The 21,709-nt window shown below is 33.7% G+C and overlaps 1 protein-coding gene and 1 pseudogene across 1 annotated transcript in view; one reads left to right on the forward strand and one right to left on the reverse strand.

Annotated features, from left to right (window-relative positions):
- ARFGEF1 (ADP ribosylation factor guanine nucleotide exchange factor 1) overlaps positions 1-21,709 on the forward strand; it is a 143,284-nt gene that overhangs the window by 54,996 nt on the left and 66,579 nt on the right. Inside the window, exons 6-9 of the mRNA XM_046012981.1 lie at positions 1,267-1,543; positions 5,264-5,374; positions 16,865-17,040; positions 18,201-18,334. Coding sequence (XP_045868937.1) covers positions 1,267-1,543; positions 5,264-5,374; positions 16,865-17,040; positions 18,201-18,334 — 698 coding nt within the window. The remainder of the gene's footprint in view (positions 1-1,266; positions 1,544-5,263; positions 5,375-16,864; positions 17,041-18,200; positions 18,335-21,709) is intronic.
- Positions 13,512-14,298, reverse strand: LOC123946366 (annotated as a pseudogene).

Genomic DNA, 21,709 nt, shown 5'->3' on the forward strand with positions numbered 1-21,709 from the left:
AAATACGGGATTTGGACCATGCGTACTGCAAGGTTCTTCCTACCTTTTGAGCATTAAAATATTTTAATTTAAATTTATTTTATAAATTCATATAATTAGCTCTGGTGTTTCCACATAAACTGGAATATTACTAAGAAATACGAAATGTTCATTTTGGGCACAGTAAAGTGTTTACCTTTATGGAAATTAACTCTGTGAGAGTCATTCTTATTAGGCCATGAGGACCAGAAGAGATGTGTCTAAAAGAAATAAAGTGCTAAAAAATGAAATTCTATGGTTCTGATCATTACCTTTTTAGCATAAGTAAGCTGGTTTTATAGGTGGTATTGTATATATAATAATGACAGTTCTTCTAAAATAAAATTCAGCATTTGTTGTTACAGTTTTTTATCCCTATTAAGATGACTGATTGAGCAGAGACATTTAAGTACTCATTGCTATTTTATTTATTAAATGCAGTTCTGTTTTTTTTTTTTTAATTATGAAGAGGTTTAACAATGTGACATAAGAACATGTTACACTGGGGGCGCCTGGTGCCTCTGCCGTAAGCTCAGGTCATGATCCCTGCATCGGGCTCTCTGCTCGGCAGGGAGCCTGCTTCCTCCTCTCTGCCTGCCTCTCTGCCTACTTGTGATCTCTGTCTGTCAAATAAATAAATAAATAAAATCTTTAAAAAAAAAAAAAAAGAACATGTTACACTGAAAATTCCCTTCCACTCTTGTTTCTAATTTGGTCATTTCTTAACCCCCACTCCCTATAGGTAACTATTACTATTACTTTTACTTTCTTGTGGTATCTAGAATTTGTTGATGTATGTATGAGTAAAAATGAGCATGTGTTTTATTTCCCCATCCACTTTTTCCCCTCCCTTAATTGAAACTTTTATTTGATTTTCAGAAAATCTAAAATCTAAAATCCTCTATTGGCAATAATCCAATTATTATACTGAGGCTATTAAAATTTATTTCAGTTTTTAAACTTTGTTTTGTTTAGGTTAGACATTCACATGATTCAAACACCAAAAGTAGTGAAGAGAAGATACATACTAAAAGACTTCCGTCTCTGTTCTTAGTACCAATTTCCATCCCTCTAAGAAGTAACCACTGTTACTTGTTTTTGTGTAGTTTTAGTATATTTTATGTTCTTTGCTTCTGATGTATAAAGTGTCGCCTTATATATAAAGGATTTATAGTTCAGCTTAACATCCCTCCAAATTTTAAACAACTCATTTTACTAGTACTGGAAAATTATTTTATTTTTTTCCAGTTGCAGGAAGCCAAACAAATGGAAAAAGAAAGGCATCGGCAGCATCATCATCTGTTGCAGTCTCCAGTAAGCCATCATGAGCCTGAATCACCTCAACTTAGATTTTTGCCACCTCAAACTGTTGATCACATGTCCCAAGAACATGAAGGGGACCTTGATTCCCATACAAATGATGTGGATAAAAGCCTTCAGGATGACACAGAACCTGAAAATGGATCTGATATTTCCAGTGCAGAAAATGAACAGACTGAAGCTGATCAGGCAGCTGCAGCTGAAAGTAATCTTTTTGAGAAGGGTTTTTGTGGGGCATGTGTGTGTGCTAAAGGGGAGAGTGTAGGCACACATATTTGGGAAAGAAATGGGGGAAGGGTAATATGACTTCATGGATATCAGACACATTATGGTAATGTGGATTTTTCTTTGCTAAGTGGTGAAGTTAATTGACTTCAACACACAAGACACCTACTAATGACACTATGCATTCATTGGTATCTCAGGAGTAATATGATTTACAGATTTGTTTGGGAAGAGATATATGTTACTAAAAGAGGTCATAAATGTCTGTTAGCATGTTATATAGGAACTTGAGTTTTTTCCTTAAAATTAGTTTCAGAGCCAATAATAGACCTATTTATTTAGTAAGGTTCTGGAATATGACTGAAAACCTTAGGGCATCAGAATGTTATTGGTTTGGAAAAATATTATGGTCTATAAATTACTGAAATTTAGTATAAAAAATCTTTTGAGAGACCAACTGCTTGACATACAGAAATATTTTTATGTCCTGATATGTAGTAATCACTAAAATTGAGATGTTCTCCAATACTATTTTTCTAAGTAAATTTATTTATAAGAAAAGGATGAGGCCCCTAGGTGGCTCAGTTGACTAAGCATCTGATTCTTGGTTTTGGCTCTCTGGTCATGATCTCAAGTTCACAAGATCAAGATGCAAGTCAAGTTGGGCTCCAGGCTCCGTGCCCAGTATGGAGTCAGCTTGAGATTCCCCCTCTATCTCCTTCTGTTTCTCCTCCCACTCTTGTGTGCTTTTGCTTTCTTTCTCTCTCAAATAAAATCTTTTTTGAAAAAAGGGTACAAGATAACAAAAATGAAATTACATTTATTTATTTTACTAATTTGTTTTTCTGAAAATAATCACATGATTTTTTTTTTTCCTCCAAACATTATTTTGAGCTTTAGCTATTCCAGGGAATTTGGTTGTTCCCTTTTTTCCTTCTTAGGTTGGTGTCAAAAAATGATGAAAATTCTCTTGCCTGTTCACTGTGTTTGTGTGGAGGTAGGATAGTTAGGGCTTAGTAACAGTTTATCTGAATTCTAGATTTTTCTTTGAGAAAAGACTTCTGTAATTTATTTTCAGCTCTTGATTTTTTTTTTTTTTAGCCACATCTTTTTTACAACAATAGTGGCATGAACCTCAACAGGGGTATGTTTAGATGCCTTTTCACTATTTTTCATAGTCCTTTACTATTTATTTTAAAAGGGATAATTTTGATAAATCCAACTATTGACAGTAGTAAAGCCAATAGTAAATCTGTTCTAGTCTGCCATTGCTGGAATTTCACCTACTTTTACTGTGAGTTTATAAAGGGGCTAATGGAAAGGGCTAATCTCTAATAAAGCTGGGACTTTATTTATTCCTTCATTTCTTCATGGATTCAGTAAACCATTTATTTAGCATACTATGTGGTAGGCACTATGTGGGACTTGGGGTTAAAATACTGATGGAGATAAAAACATTCTTCTTAAGGTACTCATGGTCTGCCTGGATGGTCAGGTGTATAAATGATGTATAATGTGGTAAATATCCTGAAAGTGGCATGCACAAGGTCATTCTGCTTAGGAGAGTTAGGCAATACCTTTGTAGAGAAAGCGATCATGATTTTGTTGAATCTTGTTGGATAGGAGTTGGAATTGGCTAGCTAGAAGATTATCTGATAGAAGAAACAACATGGGCTGAGACCCAGGGAATGTAAGCATCTACTGTGTATGAGTCACCTTATAGGATACAGAATTATAAATAGAACATAACTCACTGTACCATAGTAATGATTACTTTGGCCCAAAGGTGTTTTCTCCCAATCGCTGATAAAAATTCTTCCTCAGAAGCATTGGTTAAGAGTGCTCTGGAGTTAGATTATCTGCTTTGAATCACTTCTCTATCACTAATTAGTTAGATCACTTTGGACATAATAGTTAACTTCTCTAATGATTTCCTGTGTGTAATATTACTGTTACTTTAATCTATTTGTTAGATTATTTGTGTGAGAATTGACTCTTGATTCACTAGTTATTTTATACACATATTAGTGACTGTGTGTATTTAGTTTTGTTGAAACTAACTTTCAGATTCTAGATAATATTAGCCAACTAGAGCACAGAAATACAAAGCTTAGGGGCACTGGCTGGCTCAGTCAGTGGAGTGTGTGACTGTTGGTATCGGGGTTGTGAGTTCAAGCCCCACGTTGGGTGTAGAGATTACTTAGGAAATAAAACCTTAAAAAAATAACAAAGCTTAAGGCTGGTGGAAAAATTACCTTGTCAGAGGTCATTTTATATATTTTTACTTTGCTAAAAATTTAAGTGTTACTGTACTTGACTTTTTTATAAAATAAAACCGATTTGGGGAGCGCCTGGGTGGCTCAGTGGGTTAAAGCCTCTGCCTTTCACTCAGGTCATGATCCTAGGGTCCTGGGATCGAGCCCCGCATTGGGCTCTCTGCTTGGCAGGGAGCCTGCTTCCTCCTCTCTCTCTCTCTATGCCTGCCTCTCTCCCTGCTTGTGATCTCTATCTGTCAAATAAATAAAATCTTTAAAAAAATAAAAATAAAACCGATTTGGTATGCTTATTTATCAAATTTCCCCTTGTGGCATACAGTGTTTTATAGAATGTAGCAAACATAGATTAGTAGTGGTGAACAATACAGAGGACAGGATTCTGGAAGCCAGAATCATAAGTATTTGCCCTGTATAGTAGTGTGAGTGGGGATGGGTGTGTTAGCCTATCAACTAATATGCAGTCTGATGCCATTTGGAGTAGGGTCTCGGATCCCAAAGCATCCCAAAGTGCTAATTGAGCCTTCCTGAGATATTTGTGGCATTTCAGAAAACCCAGTGGAAATTCTATTTTTATCTGCAAGCTAACTCTGGAGTGTCAGGTTTCACCAGTTTCTCTTAAGCTGTTCAGAAGTTCTGATGGGCTTTTAAATCTGCTTTTGATTGTTAAATTGGGGAAAGAACTCTTTTCTTTATTTGTTAAATTTAGTTTTACACTGGATATGTGGATTTTTTGTGGGGGAAGAGTAAGGAAGGGCTAGAAAGCACTGGTGGACACCCAGGTAGCCCTATGTCTCTTCTTTAAGAACCTCAAAAATATTAAGGCACAATGATGAGCTTGTTATTACTGATGAACTGAATTAATCAATGTAGGCTCTAATTACATTTAATATATACTTATAAGAGTGTCAGATGTGTTAGAAATATTTCATTCAGGGGCACCTGGCAGGCTCAGTCATTGTGTCTGCCTTCAGCTCAGGTCATGATCCCAGGGTCCTGTGTTGGGATCCTGCCCAGCAGGAAACCTTCTTCTCCAACTCTCCCACTCCCCCTGCTTGTATTCCCTCTCTCGCTGTCTCTCTCTCTCTCTGAAATAAATAAATAAAATCTTAAAAAAAAAAAAAATGTTTCATTCAAAATACTTTAAAGTATTTGGCTCCTAAAGGAATAATCTAGAAAATCTACTTAAGTTGAATCATCATTTAATAGTTTGTCAGGTAAAGCATTTTTAAAGTTGGCTTGAATTTATAAATATTTTTAACTTGGGTTAGTTATGAACTTCGAAGGTTTAACTTATAATCGCTTCTAGTTTCATTTATCATATTTTCTTTTATTCTTAATTTTTAAGGAAAGTTTTTAAATTTAAATGTTTAGTAAAGTTTCCAAAAAATTAAAGTAATATTTTCTTGGATTTTTCTTTTTTAAAGCGTTATCTAAAAATGGCATATTATATGATGGAGAAAACCATGACTGTGAGGAAAAGCCACAAGACATTGTACAGAGCATTGTAGAAGAAATGGTGAACATCGTTGTTGGAGGTAGTGTATTTCACTCAAAGTTAGTTTTTTCTGTCTTCGAATATTTCATCCCACTATGGGGCCTATTTATATAATGTGTGGAGCAAAAATATAAGCTTTCTCAAATTGGAGTGTGTGTTTAGGAAAAATACTTAAACATCTTTAATTAGAGAACAGTTACTCCCTTTTTTCCTCCAGGTTCAGTTATAATCTTTTATAAAAACCCATTATTCCCCTATTGCATTAAAGGATGCCATTTTATTTTTTTCTTTTGTGTTTGGTGGCAGAGATATATCCTTTGTCCTCCTAAATGTTCTAAACTCTATAAACTAGAAAATAATAAAATTGATTTGGTTTTGAATATGTGTATCTTTTTTGGAAAAAACCATGCTTTCTTACACCTTTATTATCACAACCAATGTATAATTGATATAAGGCCAGTTCCTATCTTATGGATTGTATTATAAAGATGTCGTAAAGTTTGTTAGGAATTTAACTCACATTTTCCATAAATAGTACTATTTATAGAGAGGATTAGATTTGAGACAGTCCACTGAAGCTTATTTACCCATGGTTTTTTGCATGGGACTAAGCATAGTACCTTGCTACATACACTTCTAGGTGTATGATTAAATGTACAGTATGGCTCTTGAATGAGAATAATACTGTTTCAGCAATATCTAACTCCCACTTATAACATCATTCCTAAGAATATATTTTCTTCTTTAATGTAACACTGGAACCAGGCATCCATCTGATTGCCTTTTCGTTTTTTCATCTTTTCATTCAGTAAATACTAAGGAAGTGCATACAGTTGTGTGGCACCGTAGGAGGATACAAAAGTTAATCCAAGATAGACCAAGTGATAAGTGCCATTACAAAGAAACAGCTAACATCCTATTAAAATTCAGAAAAAAAGTGATTATTTCCAGCTAAACTGATCGAGGAGGGCTTCATGTAGGAGATGACACTTGAACTTAGACTGTATGGATTCACACAGGTATGGGGAGTGGTATTTGATGTATTGGAAGCTCTGTTGGCTCAAGTCTAGAGGAGAGGACTTGTGCCAGACTACCACCTGGGAATTGACAGTTGGTGATTTGGCTGAAGTATAAAGTATGTGTATAATAGAAACTAAGGTTAAAGAACAAACTTGCTGATTAAAGGTTTAAGATTTTAGGCTTCATTCCATCATAAAATGAATTACCATCAAGGATCTTTAAACTAAGAGATGGAATAATTAGAATTATGTACCAAGAAATTAAGTGGGGAAGTAGAAAGTACAGTGGGAGACTAGTGCAGTAACGGAATCCTCAATAGGACAGAACGGTGGAAATGGAGAGGGAAACGTGAATGAGAAGTGAGATAATGAATGTTAAATCAAGAAGACTTTGCAACTGATAAAATAAATACCTGGGTGAGAAAGAGAAATTCCAAGGTGTGTCAAAGATCCCCAAGCATACCCCAGGATTTTGTGATTCACTAGAAGGACTCACAGCGTTCATTAGTTATACTCACCATTAAAATTTTTACCATGTAAAGGTACAGTACAAAATCATCAAAGACAAAAGGCATATGGGGCAATGTCTGGAGGAAATCAGATGCACACTTCAGGCATCCTGTCCTAGTGAAGTCACACAGAAGATTCTTAATTCCTCCACATCAGATTGTGAGTGTTGTTTACCAGGGCAGCTCATTAGACTCAGTGCCCAAAGTTATGTTGTCTCCCTTTACTTGCATGTACCCAAATTTCAGATTTCCTAAAGCAAAGCTGGTTTTTCGCATAAACCACATTATTTGTGCAAATGGTTTAGGCACAGTGAGCCACTCTTAGTAGTTCTGGGAATGGTCGGAACCCTCCCAAAATGTAAGTTCCTGGGTGCCAGCCAAGGGCCAGCCTTAGAAGCCCACCTTTCTGAGGATAGGCAGTCTCAGGCCTGCTGTGTTAACTCCGTCAGCCAGTTTCTCAACCTAAATGGGTAGTTGGATGATTTAGAACTGGTAGAATTAAATCATGTTGGAGGAGAAGTTGGCTTGGGGAAAAATGTACTAAATTTTATTTTGGGGGGCGCCTGGGTGGCTCAGTGGATTAGGCTGCTGCCTTCGGCTCAGGTCATGATCTCGGGGTCCTGGGATCGAGCCCCGCATCGGGCTCTCTGCTCTGCGGGGAGCCTGCTTCCTCCTCTCTCTCTGCCTGCCTCTCTGCCTACTTGTGATCTCTCTCTCTGTTAAATAAATAAAATAAAATCTTTTAAAAAAAAATTTTTTTTATTTTGGCTACTAAATGTGCTTCTGGTACACCATCCATGTGGGAATTTTGTGAAATACATAATAGAAATATAGAAATCTGCCGTAAGATATCAAAGCAGGTGCTATAGGTGGGAGTCCTTTTGTTAAAATTAATAGTTGAAGCCATGATCTTGAGGAATATGAATTTTAAAACGAACCCCCAAAAACCCTGTATACTTAGAATCAGGGAAGAAAGAGCATTGTGTGTCCATGCAGTCTTTAAAAGTTTAATAATTATATGAGGGGATGGCAAATTATATTCCATGAACCAAATTTGGCCAGTGCCTATTTTTGTAAATAATGTTTTCCTGGAACACATGCTCATTTGTTTATGTTTTGCCTTCAGTAGCTATCTTTGCACTACAAAAGTAGAGTTGAGTAGTTGGGACAGACCATATGGCCTGCAAACCTAAAATGTTTACTAACTGGCCCTTTGCAAAAAAACTTCACCAGTCTCGAATACATATCAGTTCAGAGTGTGAAGTGAAATTTCTCTCTCATTTTTCTGTAACTTTTTACTCAGAACATTTTCATACCCAGACAAAAATCCAAAGAACAGTATAATGAACACTTGTATGCCCTTTCTCTAGATTGACTACTTGTTAAGAATTTTGGTACATATGTTTTATGTGTCTTTAAATAGACCCACACACACACACACGTATGTAAATATGTGTGTTTTGCTCATCTTTCCTTGAGCCTTTAAAAAAATTGGTTATATATGTCTTGATACTTTACTCCTAAATACTTCAGCATATATCTTCTAAGAATAAAGGCATTCTCATACATAACCATAATTCATTTTCACACCTAAGAAAATTAACACTATTTTAAGAATATCTAATATAAATACTACATTTTAAAATGTCCCCAAATTCCCAAAATGTCTCTCTTATATACTTTTTTCCCTTTTCTTTTTTAAGTACAGGATCTGAGTACAGTTGCTGCATTTGATTCTGTCTCTTTGGTCTCATTAGTTTAGAACAAGTCCTCTTGCCTCTTCCCCCATCTTCCATAACATTTACCTTTTTTTGAAGAGTATGATATTGTTTGTAGAGTGTTATGCATTTTGAGTTGATATAACAGTTTCCTAATTTAGATTATATGTATTTGCAAGATTACTGCATAGGTAATGTTGGTACTTCTTATTCATCATGTTTCGTTAGTTGGTTTATAACAAGTTACCCCTTTTAGTGATAATGTTTCATCACTTGGTTAAGATGATGACCACCAAGTTTCTTCATTGTAAGGGAGACTTTTTACCTTTATAACTATAGTTGACCTTTTAGCAAATTACATGGATTGGAACTGCATAGATTTGCTTTATGTGAGTTTTTTTTTTGTTGCCCATAAATACAGTCCTGTGAATTTATTTTCTTTTTGTTAATAATTTTCTTAGGATTTTTTTCTCTAGTTTACTTGACTGTAAAAATACAGTATAAAATACATGTTGAACAATTGTTTGTGTTATCAGTAAGGCTTCTGGGCAGCAGTTAGCTATTAGTAGTCATGTTTTGGGGGAGTCAAATTACACGGTTTTCAACTACTACATGAGGGGTTGGCACTCCTAAACCCCATGTAGATCAACTGAAATATGAAATAAATAATCGTATTTCAAGATCATAGAAGGATCTGTCCACTTAGTGGTTTTAGCATCCGTTGATGATCCTTGACTTACATATTGCATTGGTTACAAAATAGTGATTTCATAATTCTAACATTAATTGATGCTCTTCTATGGAGAAGAGCTCTTCCTCTTTAAAAAAAAAAAATAATACTGTGAGCTCATGAGTTCTTCTGTTATTCATTGTGTTATAATCATTTACCATTATTCTTTGTTCTTGATCTGGCCAGTAGGAATCCAGCTCCTGTGTCTTTCTGATGTGATTCTATTATCTTGAGCATTTCCTTGTTTTCTGGAAACAAGTTGTTTTAAGTTAAATGTTCAACTTTCCCTTGCCCCAGCTCTGGAATCAGTTACTTCTTTAAGGAGTTTTTGTTCTTTTTAGTGGGCAGTTATATTTAGCGACTAGGTGTACTCATTTCTGCTGAGGTGTCGTGGTGTCATTACTTCTTAGCCTTTGTAATGTACAGAGGCAGGGAGATCTACCGTCACAAGTTCATATTGGTAGTTCCAGGTCACATCCAGTACCACTAGGTTTTTCTTCATCTTCTTACATTTCATATTTGTATTTCCTTTTTCCAATAGTAAAAACCCAAATTCTCAGCAACACCTTACTAATTTAAAGTTCATTTTTTTTATATATGTGTATTTAGAATGCATCCTCCAGAGGATGAATAATAGCTACACTATTTACAATTGTATAATTTATAATAGTAAACTGTATTAACTATTTTATTGATTTATTTACTTGAAGATCACTTGCATGAATGAGAGTCAAAATTATATAAAACATATACTCAGAATTCTTATCCATTCCTTCCCTTGCTGACCTGCCTGACATAGGTAGTCACTTTCATTAGCTTTTAGTTTATCCTGTGTGTGTATATGTATTTCCCCCAGATTAATAAGCAGGTGCTTAACATTGTTTCTCTTTCTTTCTGGCAAAACATTGTATATCTTCTCTTTTTTTTTTGTCTCTCCCCCTTTTTTTTTCACTTAATATATGCTTATAAATACTCTTTTTTCAGTCGGTAGGAATTTTCCTTATTTTTTTCTCTTGGCTCTCTGCACAGTAATCTATTATGTGGATGTATCATAGTTGACTCAACTCGTCCCTTATTGACAGGAACTTGGATTGTTTCCAGTGCTTTGCTATTACAAATAATGCTGCCATGAATAACCCTGTACATCTGTGTTGTTTCATATTTGTGGGGGTTTATATTGAGGAAAGATTAATAGAAGTGAGATTACTGGGTCAAGTAGTAAATGAATATGAAGATTAATTAGCTATTGCTAAATGTCCCTTCATAGGTGTTGTACCATTATACACTCTTATTTTTTTCTTTTCCTTTTTTTTTTTTTTTTTTTTTTGTACCATTTTGCACTCTTACCAGCAATATGTAAGAGTGCCTTTTTCTTGATAATTGCTAGTGGAATTTAAAGTTTTGAATTTTTGCCAACCTATTAGGTGAGAAATGTTTCTTGGTTTATTATTTTTTTTAAATTCTAGTATATTTAACGTTTAGTGTTGTATTAGTTTCAGGTGTACAGTATAGTGATTCAGCAGTTCCATACATTACTCAAGGCTCATCATGATAAGTGTATTCTTAATCCCTTTACCTATTTCGCCCATTCCCCCTTCCCCTCTGGTAACCACCAGTTCTCTGTATTTAAATAGAGTTTGTTTTTTTGTCTCTTTTTTCTCTTTGTTCATTTGTTTTGTTTCCTAAATTCCACCTTTGAATGAAATCATATGGTATTTGTCTTTCTCTCACTGTCTTATTTCACTTAGTATAATACCCTCTAGATCCATTCATGTTGTTACAAATAGCAAGATTTTATTCTTTTTCATGGGTAAGTAATATTCCATTTTGTATGTATACCACATCTTCTTTATCCACTTCTTAGTTTGGTTATAATTTGCATTTCTCTGTGGATGAAATTAAATATCTTCTCAAATATAAGGACCATTATATTTTTTTAGTGAATCATCTATAATCTTCCTGTTATTCTTGATTTTTTACCCTTAGTTTTTTTTGTATAGCATTTTCATTAGATGCTTATCAGTTTTGATGTATGGGTAATTCACGACAAATACTGGCCTTTAGAATTTTTGGTTATTGAATACCTTCATATTTTTATTTTTTTCCTTCTCTCTTCATTGTAACCTTTCTTTCTGTTGCACCATTTACATTTTCTTAAGCTTTGAAACCCAAAACACTTACTTTTATTAAGCCACTTCATGAGCACTTCCTTTCAAGAACTTTAATTTCTCCCATTCTTCTTGGTGATTACTGAATGGTTCTTTGGCCTCTTATTTTTGCGGATTTGTTGATTTGTTTGCAAAATTATTGTGAGGGCTTCCTGTAAGGACAGCACTTCTGCTGCTAGTCAGAAAGAAACTTCTGCAAAGCCGTGGCTCCATGTGTAGAACAGGCAAGTGGGAGGCAGCAAATACTTCAGACAGCATGTGCCTCAACTCTTGTCACTTCAGTGTTTCTTAATTACCAGTTTTACTTTGTATTTCTTGAATTATGAAACTTTCTGAATTAGTTTGAATTCTGAAAACATGCTCAGTGTCTTCTCCCACAGCAAAACCTCAGCCTGCTCTATATTAACTTCCTTTAAATAAATTCTAGTTGAGTATCTTTTTACTTCTGTTACATACCTACCTCTCTCTGACTGCTATATCAGCCAAATCAGAGAATTTGTGCTAGTAAATTCAACTCAATAACATAGATTCAAGATCTACTATTTAAAAATTCTTAATGCTAGACTGTGTATTAGAGCTTCAAGGACAATAAGACGTCTTCCTGACTTTCAAGAGTCTAAAATCTAGTGAGGGGAAAAAGTCACATTAATAGATAATGTCAATATTATAAGCCCTGGAATAGAGTTATGTTCAGGCTTCTACTGGAAACCCAAGTTCTACTGGACCAATCTTGAAAGTGAAGGATATAACATTGCCTTTACAAACATTTAGATTATTTTCAAGTTTTTGCTTTTGTTATAAACACTTTTCTGAGGAGCATTCTCATCATAGGTTATCTTTTAGCACTTTAGGATAAATTTATAAAAAAGGCATACCTTTTAAAAAAAGGAATACTTTGATCAAGGTGATGGATATGTAAATTTTATATAACGTGCATTGTTTAATATCACTTTACTAAATGGATTATATCATACAGTTGTAATTTGTGTTTCTCTGATCACTTGCAGGATCAAAACCCAGGGAGAAGCCATTATTTTTGTAGGTCAAATGTTGGCAGTTTCTTGGTCCAACTGAATATCTGTGGGCTATTAATACTTTTCTGAATTGTTTGTTCATGACTTTTGCCTGTTTCTCCTTTTGGTTTTTTTGTTCTTATTTCAAGGTTTATTCACATCAAGAAATTAACCCTTACTCAGTGTATTTTAAATACTTTTTTTTCTAGTCAGTCTTTGTTTTCATTTTGTTTAGCCTTTGCCTGTGTTATTGTTCTGAGCAGATATTTGACCACACATAAAAGATGTAATAAATATTGTCTTTTTGTGTGTGTGTGAACTCTGTTTTTGTCTTGTTTAGAATGGATTTTATCACCCTAAGATTACAGGAATATTCTGCCGTACATTTTTCTAATACCTTTGTTTTTACTTTTTGAATATAGATCTGTAATTCATCTGAAATTGAATTTTCTGTATAGTATGTGATGTCATAGCTAACGTATAGAATAATTCCTTTACCAGTTAATTTGAAATTTTATCCTACATGATTTTGCTTGTGTTTTGTCTACAGTAACAGTAAGCTATTTATTTGTATCTGTTGAATTTTTTAAAATACTTTGATTTTATAGTACACTTTGATCTTTGTAGTGCAAGTCTGCCTACCCCTGCCAATTTTTTTAAACATCTAGTAAGTGTATTCTTCTACATGACTTTAGAACCAGTTCATTAAGTTTAAAAAAAAAAAAATGTTTTATTTAGTGATTGAATTTGTATTGTGTTTATAAGTTAACTTGGGGAGTTGTATCTTACTTGTAATATTGAACCTTCTTATCCAGAAGCATAAGTTCATTCAGTTAGATCTTTTATGTCACTTAGTAAAATTTCATTGTTTACTTCCTTTTCCTCTTGCACATTTCCTGTTAAATTATTTCTGTGTTTTTTATTTTAGTTTGCTAGTATTTTGGATGAGTCGTTTTCTAGTTTACTTTTTTTTCCTAATTTACTTTTTAAAAAAATTCTAAGTTTGTATGTAAGATTACTTTATTCCTGCATCTTCTCAGTTGTTTCTGCTCTATATTTGCCCTTTTTCCTTACCTAGTTGGTGAGATTTGGCTTTACACTCAAGGATCTTTTTGTCATCTCTGTCCAGTTTTAGTCTAGTGCTAACCACATTATTAGGGTGAATGCCCACATGGACAGTTGTACCATTCACTTGCTCTCACGGAACTCATTCAGTGTAGATGATGTATTTCATCCTGTAAACTTGGACTGCTTTGCCAATATGCTGACCTTTGTGATGTCCTCACAAAAATTGTACTTCATCATCCTTTTGAATGGGCATGGATTGAACGTTGTACTTCTGTCTCAGCTTTTTGGAAGGGAGGGAAGACATAATCTTCCTGTAAATGTGAGAAGGTGCACTGAAATGGCTTTTACTGTTCTTGATCCAGTCAGGAGTCACAAAGGGATTGAACTTTATTTTGGTCGCTGGCACTTCAGCAATGTCCACAAAAGGCTCCCACTTCCTAATTTAATTGGAATATAGAAAAAGCCTTAGTTTTCCATATTTATCTACTTATTCACCTTCTAAATGTGTATTGTTTCTAAAACTTTTTTGATTATCTTGAGTTTTTTTAGGTGAAGAATGTATTTTGTCTTTGTTTCTTAATTTACAGTATTCTAATTTTTAGAATTTTAATTTTACAGAATCTAATTTTACAGTATTCTATTTTCTAGAAAATACTGAATCATGTTAATGATGGCAAGGAACCTCATTTTGTTTTTAACATTACTGCTGTATTTTACCAGTAAATTTGATAATTGCCATTGTTTTTTGGAGGATACTCTATCAAATTAAGTATATGAGTGTGTGTGTGCCTGGTTGTAATTTTACTTTTCTTTTTTAAGTCAGGATTAACTTGCATTTTTTCATACCGGTGAAAAATACCAGACCAGCAATTATCAAACTTACTGGTGAAATATAGCAATAATGTTACAAACATTACATTTGTCTCTTGGTTATATTTTTCCTAGTAATTTCAATGGGATTCATCAAAAGAGAAGTTAATTTTTATTTTTTTTTATTTTTATTTTTTTTTTTTTTTTTTTTTGAGAAGTTAATTTTTAGTGGACTCAATTACCACTTTGAAAACAGAAGTCTGCACTTATATTTAGGAGATAATTAGAGGGAGAATTAGAGGAGAAGACATAGAGAATAATAATATCTAACTCTGTTTAAAGTACTTTCTGTGTATCCCAAATGATTTTATGTGCTTTACTGATATTTATTCACTTAATTCTCCCCCAGCACTGGGATATTTAGGTGCTATTACTATTCCCTCTTTTACAATGAGAAAATTGAGAGATTTTAAGTTAACTTGTAGGAAGCAGTAAAGTGAAGAATGTTTTAGTTCTTCTGAGAAATTTCCTAGGAAGGAAGGAAGGAAAGTATCATCAATGAATATTGATTATTCCTCTCGGAAATGTGAAAAAATGAGAAAAATGGACAGTAGCAGAGGTGTAGCAAGAATTGAAGGAATTTTTTTTTTTTTTCACTGAAAAGATTTGAATATGTTTATTGAGTATTGGAGAGGATTCAGTTGTATACATGAGATCAAAAATGCAGTGTTGCAAGAAAAAACTGAGTGGGGGGAATGTACTAATGAATGCAAGAAGAGATTGGTTTGAGGGTGAATGATACTTCACTTGAGAAGTACAAAGGAGTATTTTTTCCCTCTAAAATGAGAGGAAAGAGAAAGATTATTGTTGATGTCAAGGAACTTCCCTTGTGGGACAAGGGAAACTGAAGTAGCGTATGTTACTTAACCTACTTCTTAGCTAAGTAGGTAATTTGTTTGTTAAGGGAAAGTGAAGGAGGGGCAGAGGGAGGTGATATAATTGGGTGTTGACAGAAAATGGAATAAGTGCTTTCAGGGATAATTATCAATTTCTGATAATCATTATTAAATTTTTTATGACTTCTTCCAGAGAATTCTCTGCATAGTAAACATTTTTATATATGTAAGATATGTGTAATAAATAATATGTCTTTTTAAAGCCATAGCACATTAATACATACATATATATATTGAAAGGTGTAACAGCATTAAGCACATCTAGTATTAGCATGTTAAAGCTCCGAAAGGGCCACTAGGAAAACTGTTTTATGTAATGCAGAGTTTCCCAAGTAAATTTTATCAATGAGTATCTTTTTCATGTACCAGTTGTTAATTGTAAAACATGCTTCGAAATCATCCAGTTTAATCTATCCAGGGTGTTCTAATTTGGAGAGCAGAAAGCAGCTTCAGAGTTGGGACACCAGATACACTTTTTTCATTACTGAATTAGTCAAAAATTGGGCACATGTTATCAGTTATCAACAAAATAATAGCTACCACTGATTGAGAATCACTTGTGTTCTTTATGAATCGTGTGTATGTAGGGTATTTGTGTTTTGGTGATTCCTCACAAACATTATTATCTTTGTTGCTGATGAAGAAACTGAGTCAAAGAAAGATGAAATAAGTTATCCAGTTAAATTGGGAGACATGATTGATACATAGGTCTTTCATATTCCAAAATTTGCTCCATATAGTATAGTATGTTTCCCTTGCTTATAGTTCTCTTTTAATTGGTAGCATGAAATGAGCAATTTTCTGCCAGATGGCTGAGTTATGGCCACAGATACTTAGTGTTTCTTTTTTAAAATAACACACATTATACCTAGACTAGTTATGAAACTGGATATTATTTGCATTATCTCTTTGTTTTACTGACAGTCATTTATTTCTGTTCATATTAATTAAAAGTATGATTACTCAGAGTGACATGCTGAAAAATATTCAGTGTTGTAGCCATTTCTTCCATGTGTATGTTCTAAAGGATATGTTATTAGGGTTATTAATAGGTATTCTAAAAAGAGGAAGGAGGGGCTCATGGTAAAATAGTTTTGGAAACACTGCATATTATGTATTTCCTGTAGAGAGCATGTTATAAAGACTATAATGAAGAAAGCTATTTCCCAGCATATCTCTAACTGCTTGGTAATAGAATATTTTTTTGAAGAATCTCTGTTAACATCTTAAGGCATTAGCATTCATTAGAACAAAGTTTAGTTAATGATAATGGAGACCGAAAGTAAGCTCCTGTTTTGGCACATACCAGTTAGCCTTTGATCAGCTGAGTGTGTTTCCTAGCTAGAGCTACTTAAGGTTTATATTTGGATGTATTCCAAATGCATACTTACTACTAAGTATGCTAACCTTTAGATGGTGCCAATACATACTATTTCACATTGCTTTTTTGCCACTGTTGAGTTTTAAATACTCTGCTTTTTCAGTACACTTCAGTTAAGTCAGATGCATTTGCATGTTTTTTTATTCTTACCGTTTTAGATATGGGAGAAAGAACTACTATAAATGCAAGTGCAGATGGCAACATTGGAACTATAGAGGATGGTAGCGACAGTGAAAATATTCAAGCAAATGGAATTCCAGGAACACCAATTTCTGTTGCATATACACCGTCTTTACCTGATGACAGATTATCTGTCTCTTCCAGTGATACTCAGGTATCAGTGGGGGGCAGGGGGGTATCCTGTTAATCTTTCAGATGTATAGGCTACCAGCACCTTATGGTGAATATATGTAGTTGATAATGCTGGCTGATTATAATTTGGGAAAATAAAAACTTGGCTTTTTCTTATTGATATAAATCAAAGCAGTTTGTTCCCTAAATATATTGATAGTTAAATTTACAACTCTAAGCTGTTTGGTATTGTTCACATCTTCTCTATGCTCCCCCCTATTGAAATTGCATTTAAAAAGAGCATTTTTATCATATATTCATAGGACAGTTCTAGTATCATTGGATGAGAAAGAACCTTTAGACATTTAGGCAACCTCATCTTACTCTCATTCAGGGCTACAATGAAATCTATACTATGGTAGTGATAGGTTCTCCTCATCTTCCCTACCCTGTATTTAGTGTGTTCTTATTTTAGATAAGGAAGTCTTACAGTAAATCAATGCCCTGTGTATAAGATTCAGCTTTCTTGGCTTTATTGACCTTCATCGGTTAACAACTTTGAAACATTGCTTTGACAGTTTCTGTTGTTTTATGTCTGTCTATGCAGAGGAGATAAAACATCAAAATAGAACAAAAACATAAAACAACCAATGGCAGGTAATGGAAATCATGGTTTAGGCCAGGGATGAGATACCTTGTCAGGGCATGATGTGCTAGATTTTGTTAGTAATGGTATGAACTGGATAAAATTCAAGAGTTTTTTGGTGGCTAAGAGAGTATTTTCAAAGAATTCATTTTTTTCGGGTGCCTGGGTGGCTCAGTCAGTTGAGCATCTGCCTTCAGCTCAGATCATGATCCTGGGGTCCTGGGACTAAGCCCTGTATCAGTGCCCTGCTTAGCGGGGAGTCTGCTTCTCCCTCTCCCTTTGCAACCCCCCCCCCCAACTTATGCTCTCTCTCTCCCTCTGTTAAATAAATAAAAATCTTTGTTTAAAAAATAAGGATTTATTTTTTAAAGGTATTTACTGCTGGGGAGGAGGGTGGTATGTTATTTTAAAGAGAAACAGTGTGGCAAATTCCTCATCAGGTTTCCCCTCTAGCAGAACCCCCTCCATATATTACAGAATTGAATAAAATATATGGAAGGCTGAAATGTTTTACATTGGCAAATTTCTCTATTTACATGGTATGTTAACTTGTTTAGGAATCTGGAAATTCTTCAGGACCTTCACCTGGTGCTAAGTTTTCCCACATTTTACAAAAGGATGCCTTTCTAGTATTCAGGTCATTGTGTAAACTGTCCATGAAACCACTGTCAGATGGACCACCAGATCCAAAGTAAGTCATTAGCTATTCTCCTTGACAAATACAATTTTTTAAGATTGAAACTTACTGTTAGATAGTCTTTGGAGTTTTTTGTTATTCTTGTCCCATAGAACTCTCAAAAATACATTTTAGGGTTATTTTGCTTTTTAAAAAATGTATTTGAAAAACAGTGAGTTTGAAAATTGCTAAATCTTACACTGTTTCCCAAAGCATACCAATAGCATTAGAGAAATGTTCCTGATTGAACAATTGAAAGAATTCTTATTTCAGTATTACAAGTAACTGTGGAGTTAGTGTAGCCCTGTTACATTTAGCCTCGTGCTAGGTTTCTGAAAGCTACCAGTTGAAAGGAAATAAAACCTAAGAGAAATAAATTTTAAAATTCGTAATGAAAGATACTACAGATTTATTATGGTCTGAAAAATGCTCTAATTTGATACCTTTCTCTGTGGGAAACAGGAAGCACTTTGAGATGGGAGTCACTTGGCTGATTCCTGTCAAATATATTAGTTTAAACTGTAGGAAGGTGCCATTTTTTGTCAGAAATCACCAAATACCTTTCATTTCATATGAGTCAAATATAACTAATTTTTGCTTGAGACTGAGCTTGGGCACTATTAGAGAACCATGCCTCGCTAATGTTGGAGCATGATGTAATGCAGCACGACAATTTTAGGAGAACTTTCTGGAGAAAGAAATCTTGAAGGCAGCCTGGCCTGAGTAGCTTTGTAAAAAGGATATTGAAATGGGGGAAAATGTAAGCAACACTACTTCATTTTTTAGAAACTCTAGAGCATTTTGGTTTCTAAATGTCACCTAAAAAGAAAGACTAGAGACTGTTAAAATAAAAACTTTGTAAGTTTGGGGAAAAAGAAAAACTTTGTAAGTTTTGGGAAACCACATTTGTTGTATTTTCTACAGTTTTATTTTGTCACATTGTACTGATTCAGTGAGAAATATCTTTTAAGCCCTAAAACCCAAAATTCTAAAATCTTTTTAGGCCCAAATCCTGAGAGTCAGAAATAAAACATTGATTTTTCTGTATTTTGAGAATGTAAACTCCATGGAAAAAGCATTAAGGTTGTTCAGGTTGCATTTTAAAGTTGATTATACCCTATGTATGTTATAAGAATATATTCAGAATTTTTTCAATTTCTTATTCTCACTATAACAGGAAAAATAACCATCTCATTCCAAATTGTTGGAAGACTTACTTTGAGGAGGAAGTAACTTAAGAATTTAGTATTATTGCTAATTGCCATCTTTGCCATGATTTAAAAATGTTATTAATCTTTAAAGTCTCAGATACTTACTTTTCCATATCAACTGTTAAAAAGTGTGATTTGGAAAAATACAAATAAGCAGAAAAAGGAGAATTCCTTAAAGTGCCCAAAATGAAAAGAAAACAAAATACATGATTTTAAGGAGTACTTTATGGCGGGGAGCATTCCTTTAGCACTATATAAATAAAGAGTAATCTAGTTTTGGAAAGCTGCAATTTTTAATATTACAAAGGATTCTTAAGAGAAATAATGTAAATTATGCTCCTACTCAGTGGACTTAAACCAAATATTTAGAAATTTTGTTTGAACATAAAAAAGATCTTTTTGGTCATCAGGAACATTAAACATTAGAATTGAATACAGAAGATATCAAATTTTCTACCCCTAGAAACTGTTCATTTTCCAGAAGAGAATTTATGGTTTCCTATCTTGAATGATTTTTTTCCCCAAAATTAATGACTTGTAATTATATAATTTTCTTTTTTGCCTTGCTTCTCTTGATGTTTTGTGATCTTGCTAAGATGATGTTCCAGGAAGTGTTTGTTAAGCTTGAATCATACTTTGAAACTACTTTGTGAAAATCTGTAGACCTGAAATTTCTAGCTTCTTTTGCCTATAAAAGTGTACTTCATTGTGTCATAAGATAATCATTTGATCATTTCTTCATTAATGAATGCCTTATGGATAGTAGGTACTTAATAAATGTTTAGTTGGGTGTATGAATAAATCCATGAGTTATTGAGCACATACTGTGTACAAGACATTTTGTTAGATCTGGGGATACCAAAAAAACCCACAACACAACAAAAATTTATATGTTAGATAATAGTAAGCTACAGGTTTCAAGAACTACTGAAATTGAGCAGAAAAGATAATAAATTAGCTAGACTAGGAAGTAGTCATAATATAAAAGCTCTGGAAGGCTTCAGCATGAAGGGACCATACCATATTTTCGTGGGCTCTTCATAACCTAACCTCACATTGTTTCTAACTTGATTTAAGCTTTTTTGGTGGAGGGGAGGTAATACTATATTTGCTGCACATAGCCATCTTGGAAAGTTGATATGTAGCAAGTAATGATATTACTGGTTTCGGTTTTATTTCAAAGATGGTAATATTTTTGTGATTCTCTTTTACATGAAATTAAATATTTCTTAGAGTTTCTTAGGTTCTTGAAATACTTGATCCTTAAAACCATAAAATTTTTAAGGGAGAAATCAGGAACAATTAAGTTTGTTATCTGTGGTGTGAATGTGACACCAATGATACAGCATTTGGGAAGAATAAGGTAATTAGCTGCTAGAACATGTTAAGTGTGTTCTGTATTTGAAAAGTTGCATGGGTTCTTGGTCTGTTGGCCTTAAGAGGCCTCTTTTAATGGGAGAAAAATAACGTGTGAAATCTGATAATTATAATGCTAGATATTGATCAGAATATGGCATAGTATGTTGATCAGAAAAAAAGGTGAAAATTTAAGCTGAAAGGAGTTTTTTTGCTTTTCATTATTAAAATATTTAGAATAAATGTGTAGACTGTTAAGAAATATAAATGTTCTAAAAGCCTCTTTGTATTTCAAAAAGAAAAGAACTTTAAATGGTTATTGAAAAAATAAGCTTGAAATAGTCCTATAACTTCTTCATATAACCAAAACTTTTAATTTTGTTTAGGGTTTTTGAGTAGCATACCTAGGAAAAAAGTATATTATATACTAAACTATTAAATATTATATACTGTGGAACTATTATACTAAATATGGCACATAATCTGGGAAACTCATGATGATTTCTAAAAGGTGAAATATGCTTGTGACAGAAAGGAACAAGGAATAAATCTTTATTTTTTGTGTACGAAGGAACAGTAGGTTGATTTTAAATATATGAATGATTGCTTTTCCATATAAAAAGTTTATGAGATTATGTGGTATTTGAGAATGTAAGTGGGACTACCACTATTAGTGTCAAAGTTCATTCATGTACTGTGCTTTATGTGTAGAATGTTCTGTTCCTATCCATTTAAAAGTTTGTGAAATTTTGTGGTACCAGGAAATATCTTTGGAACACCCATTTATTACCATAATGCTAAATATGTCCATATACTGTGCCTT

The sequence above is a fragment of the Meles meles genome, chromosome 1 (assembly GCF_922984935.1).
Source record: "Meles meles chromosome 1, mMelMel3.1 paternal haplotype, whole genome shotgun sequence".
Taxonomy (NCBI): domain Eukaryota; kingdom Metazoa; phylum Chordata; class Mammalia; order Carnivora; family Mustelidae; genus Meles; species Meles meles.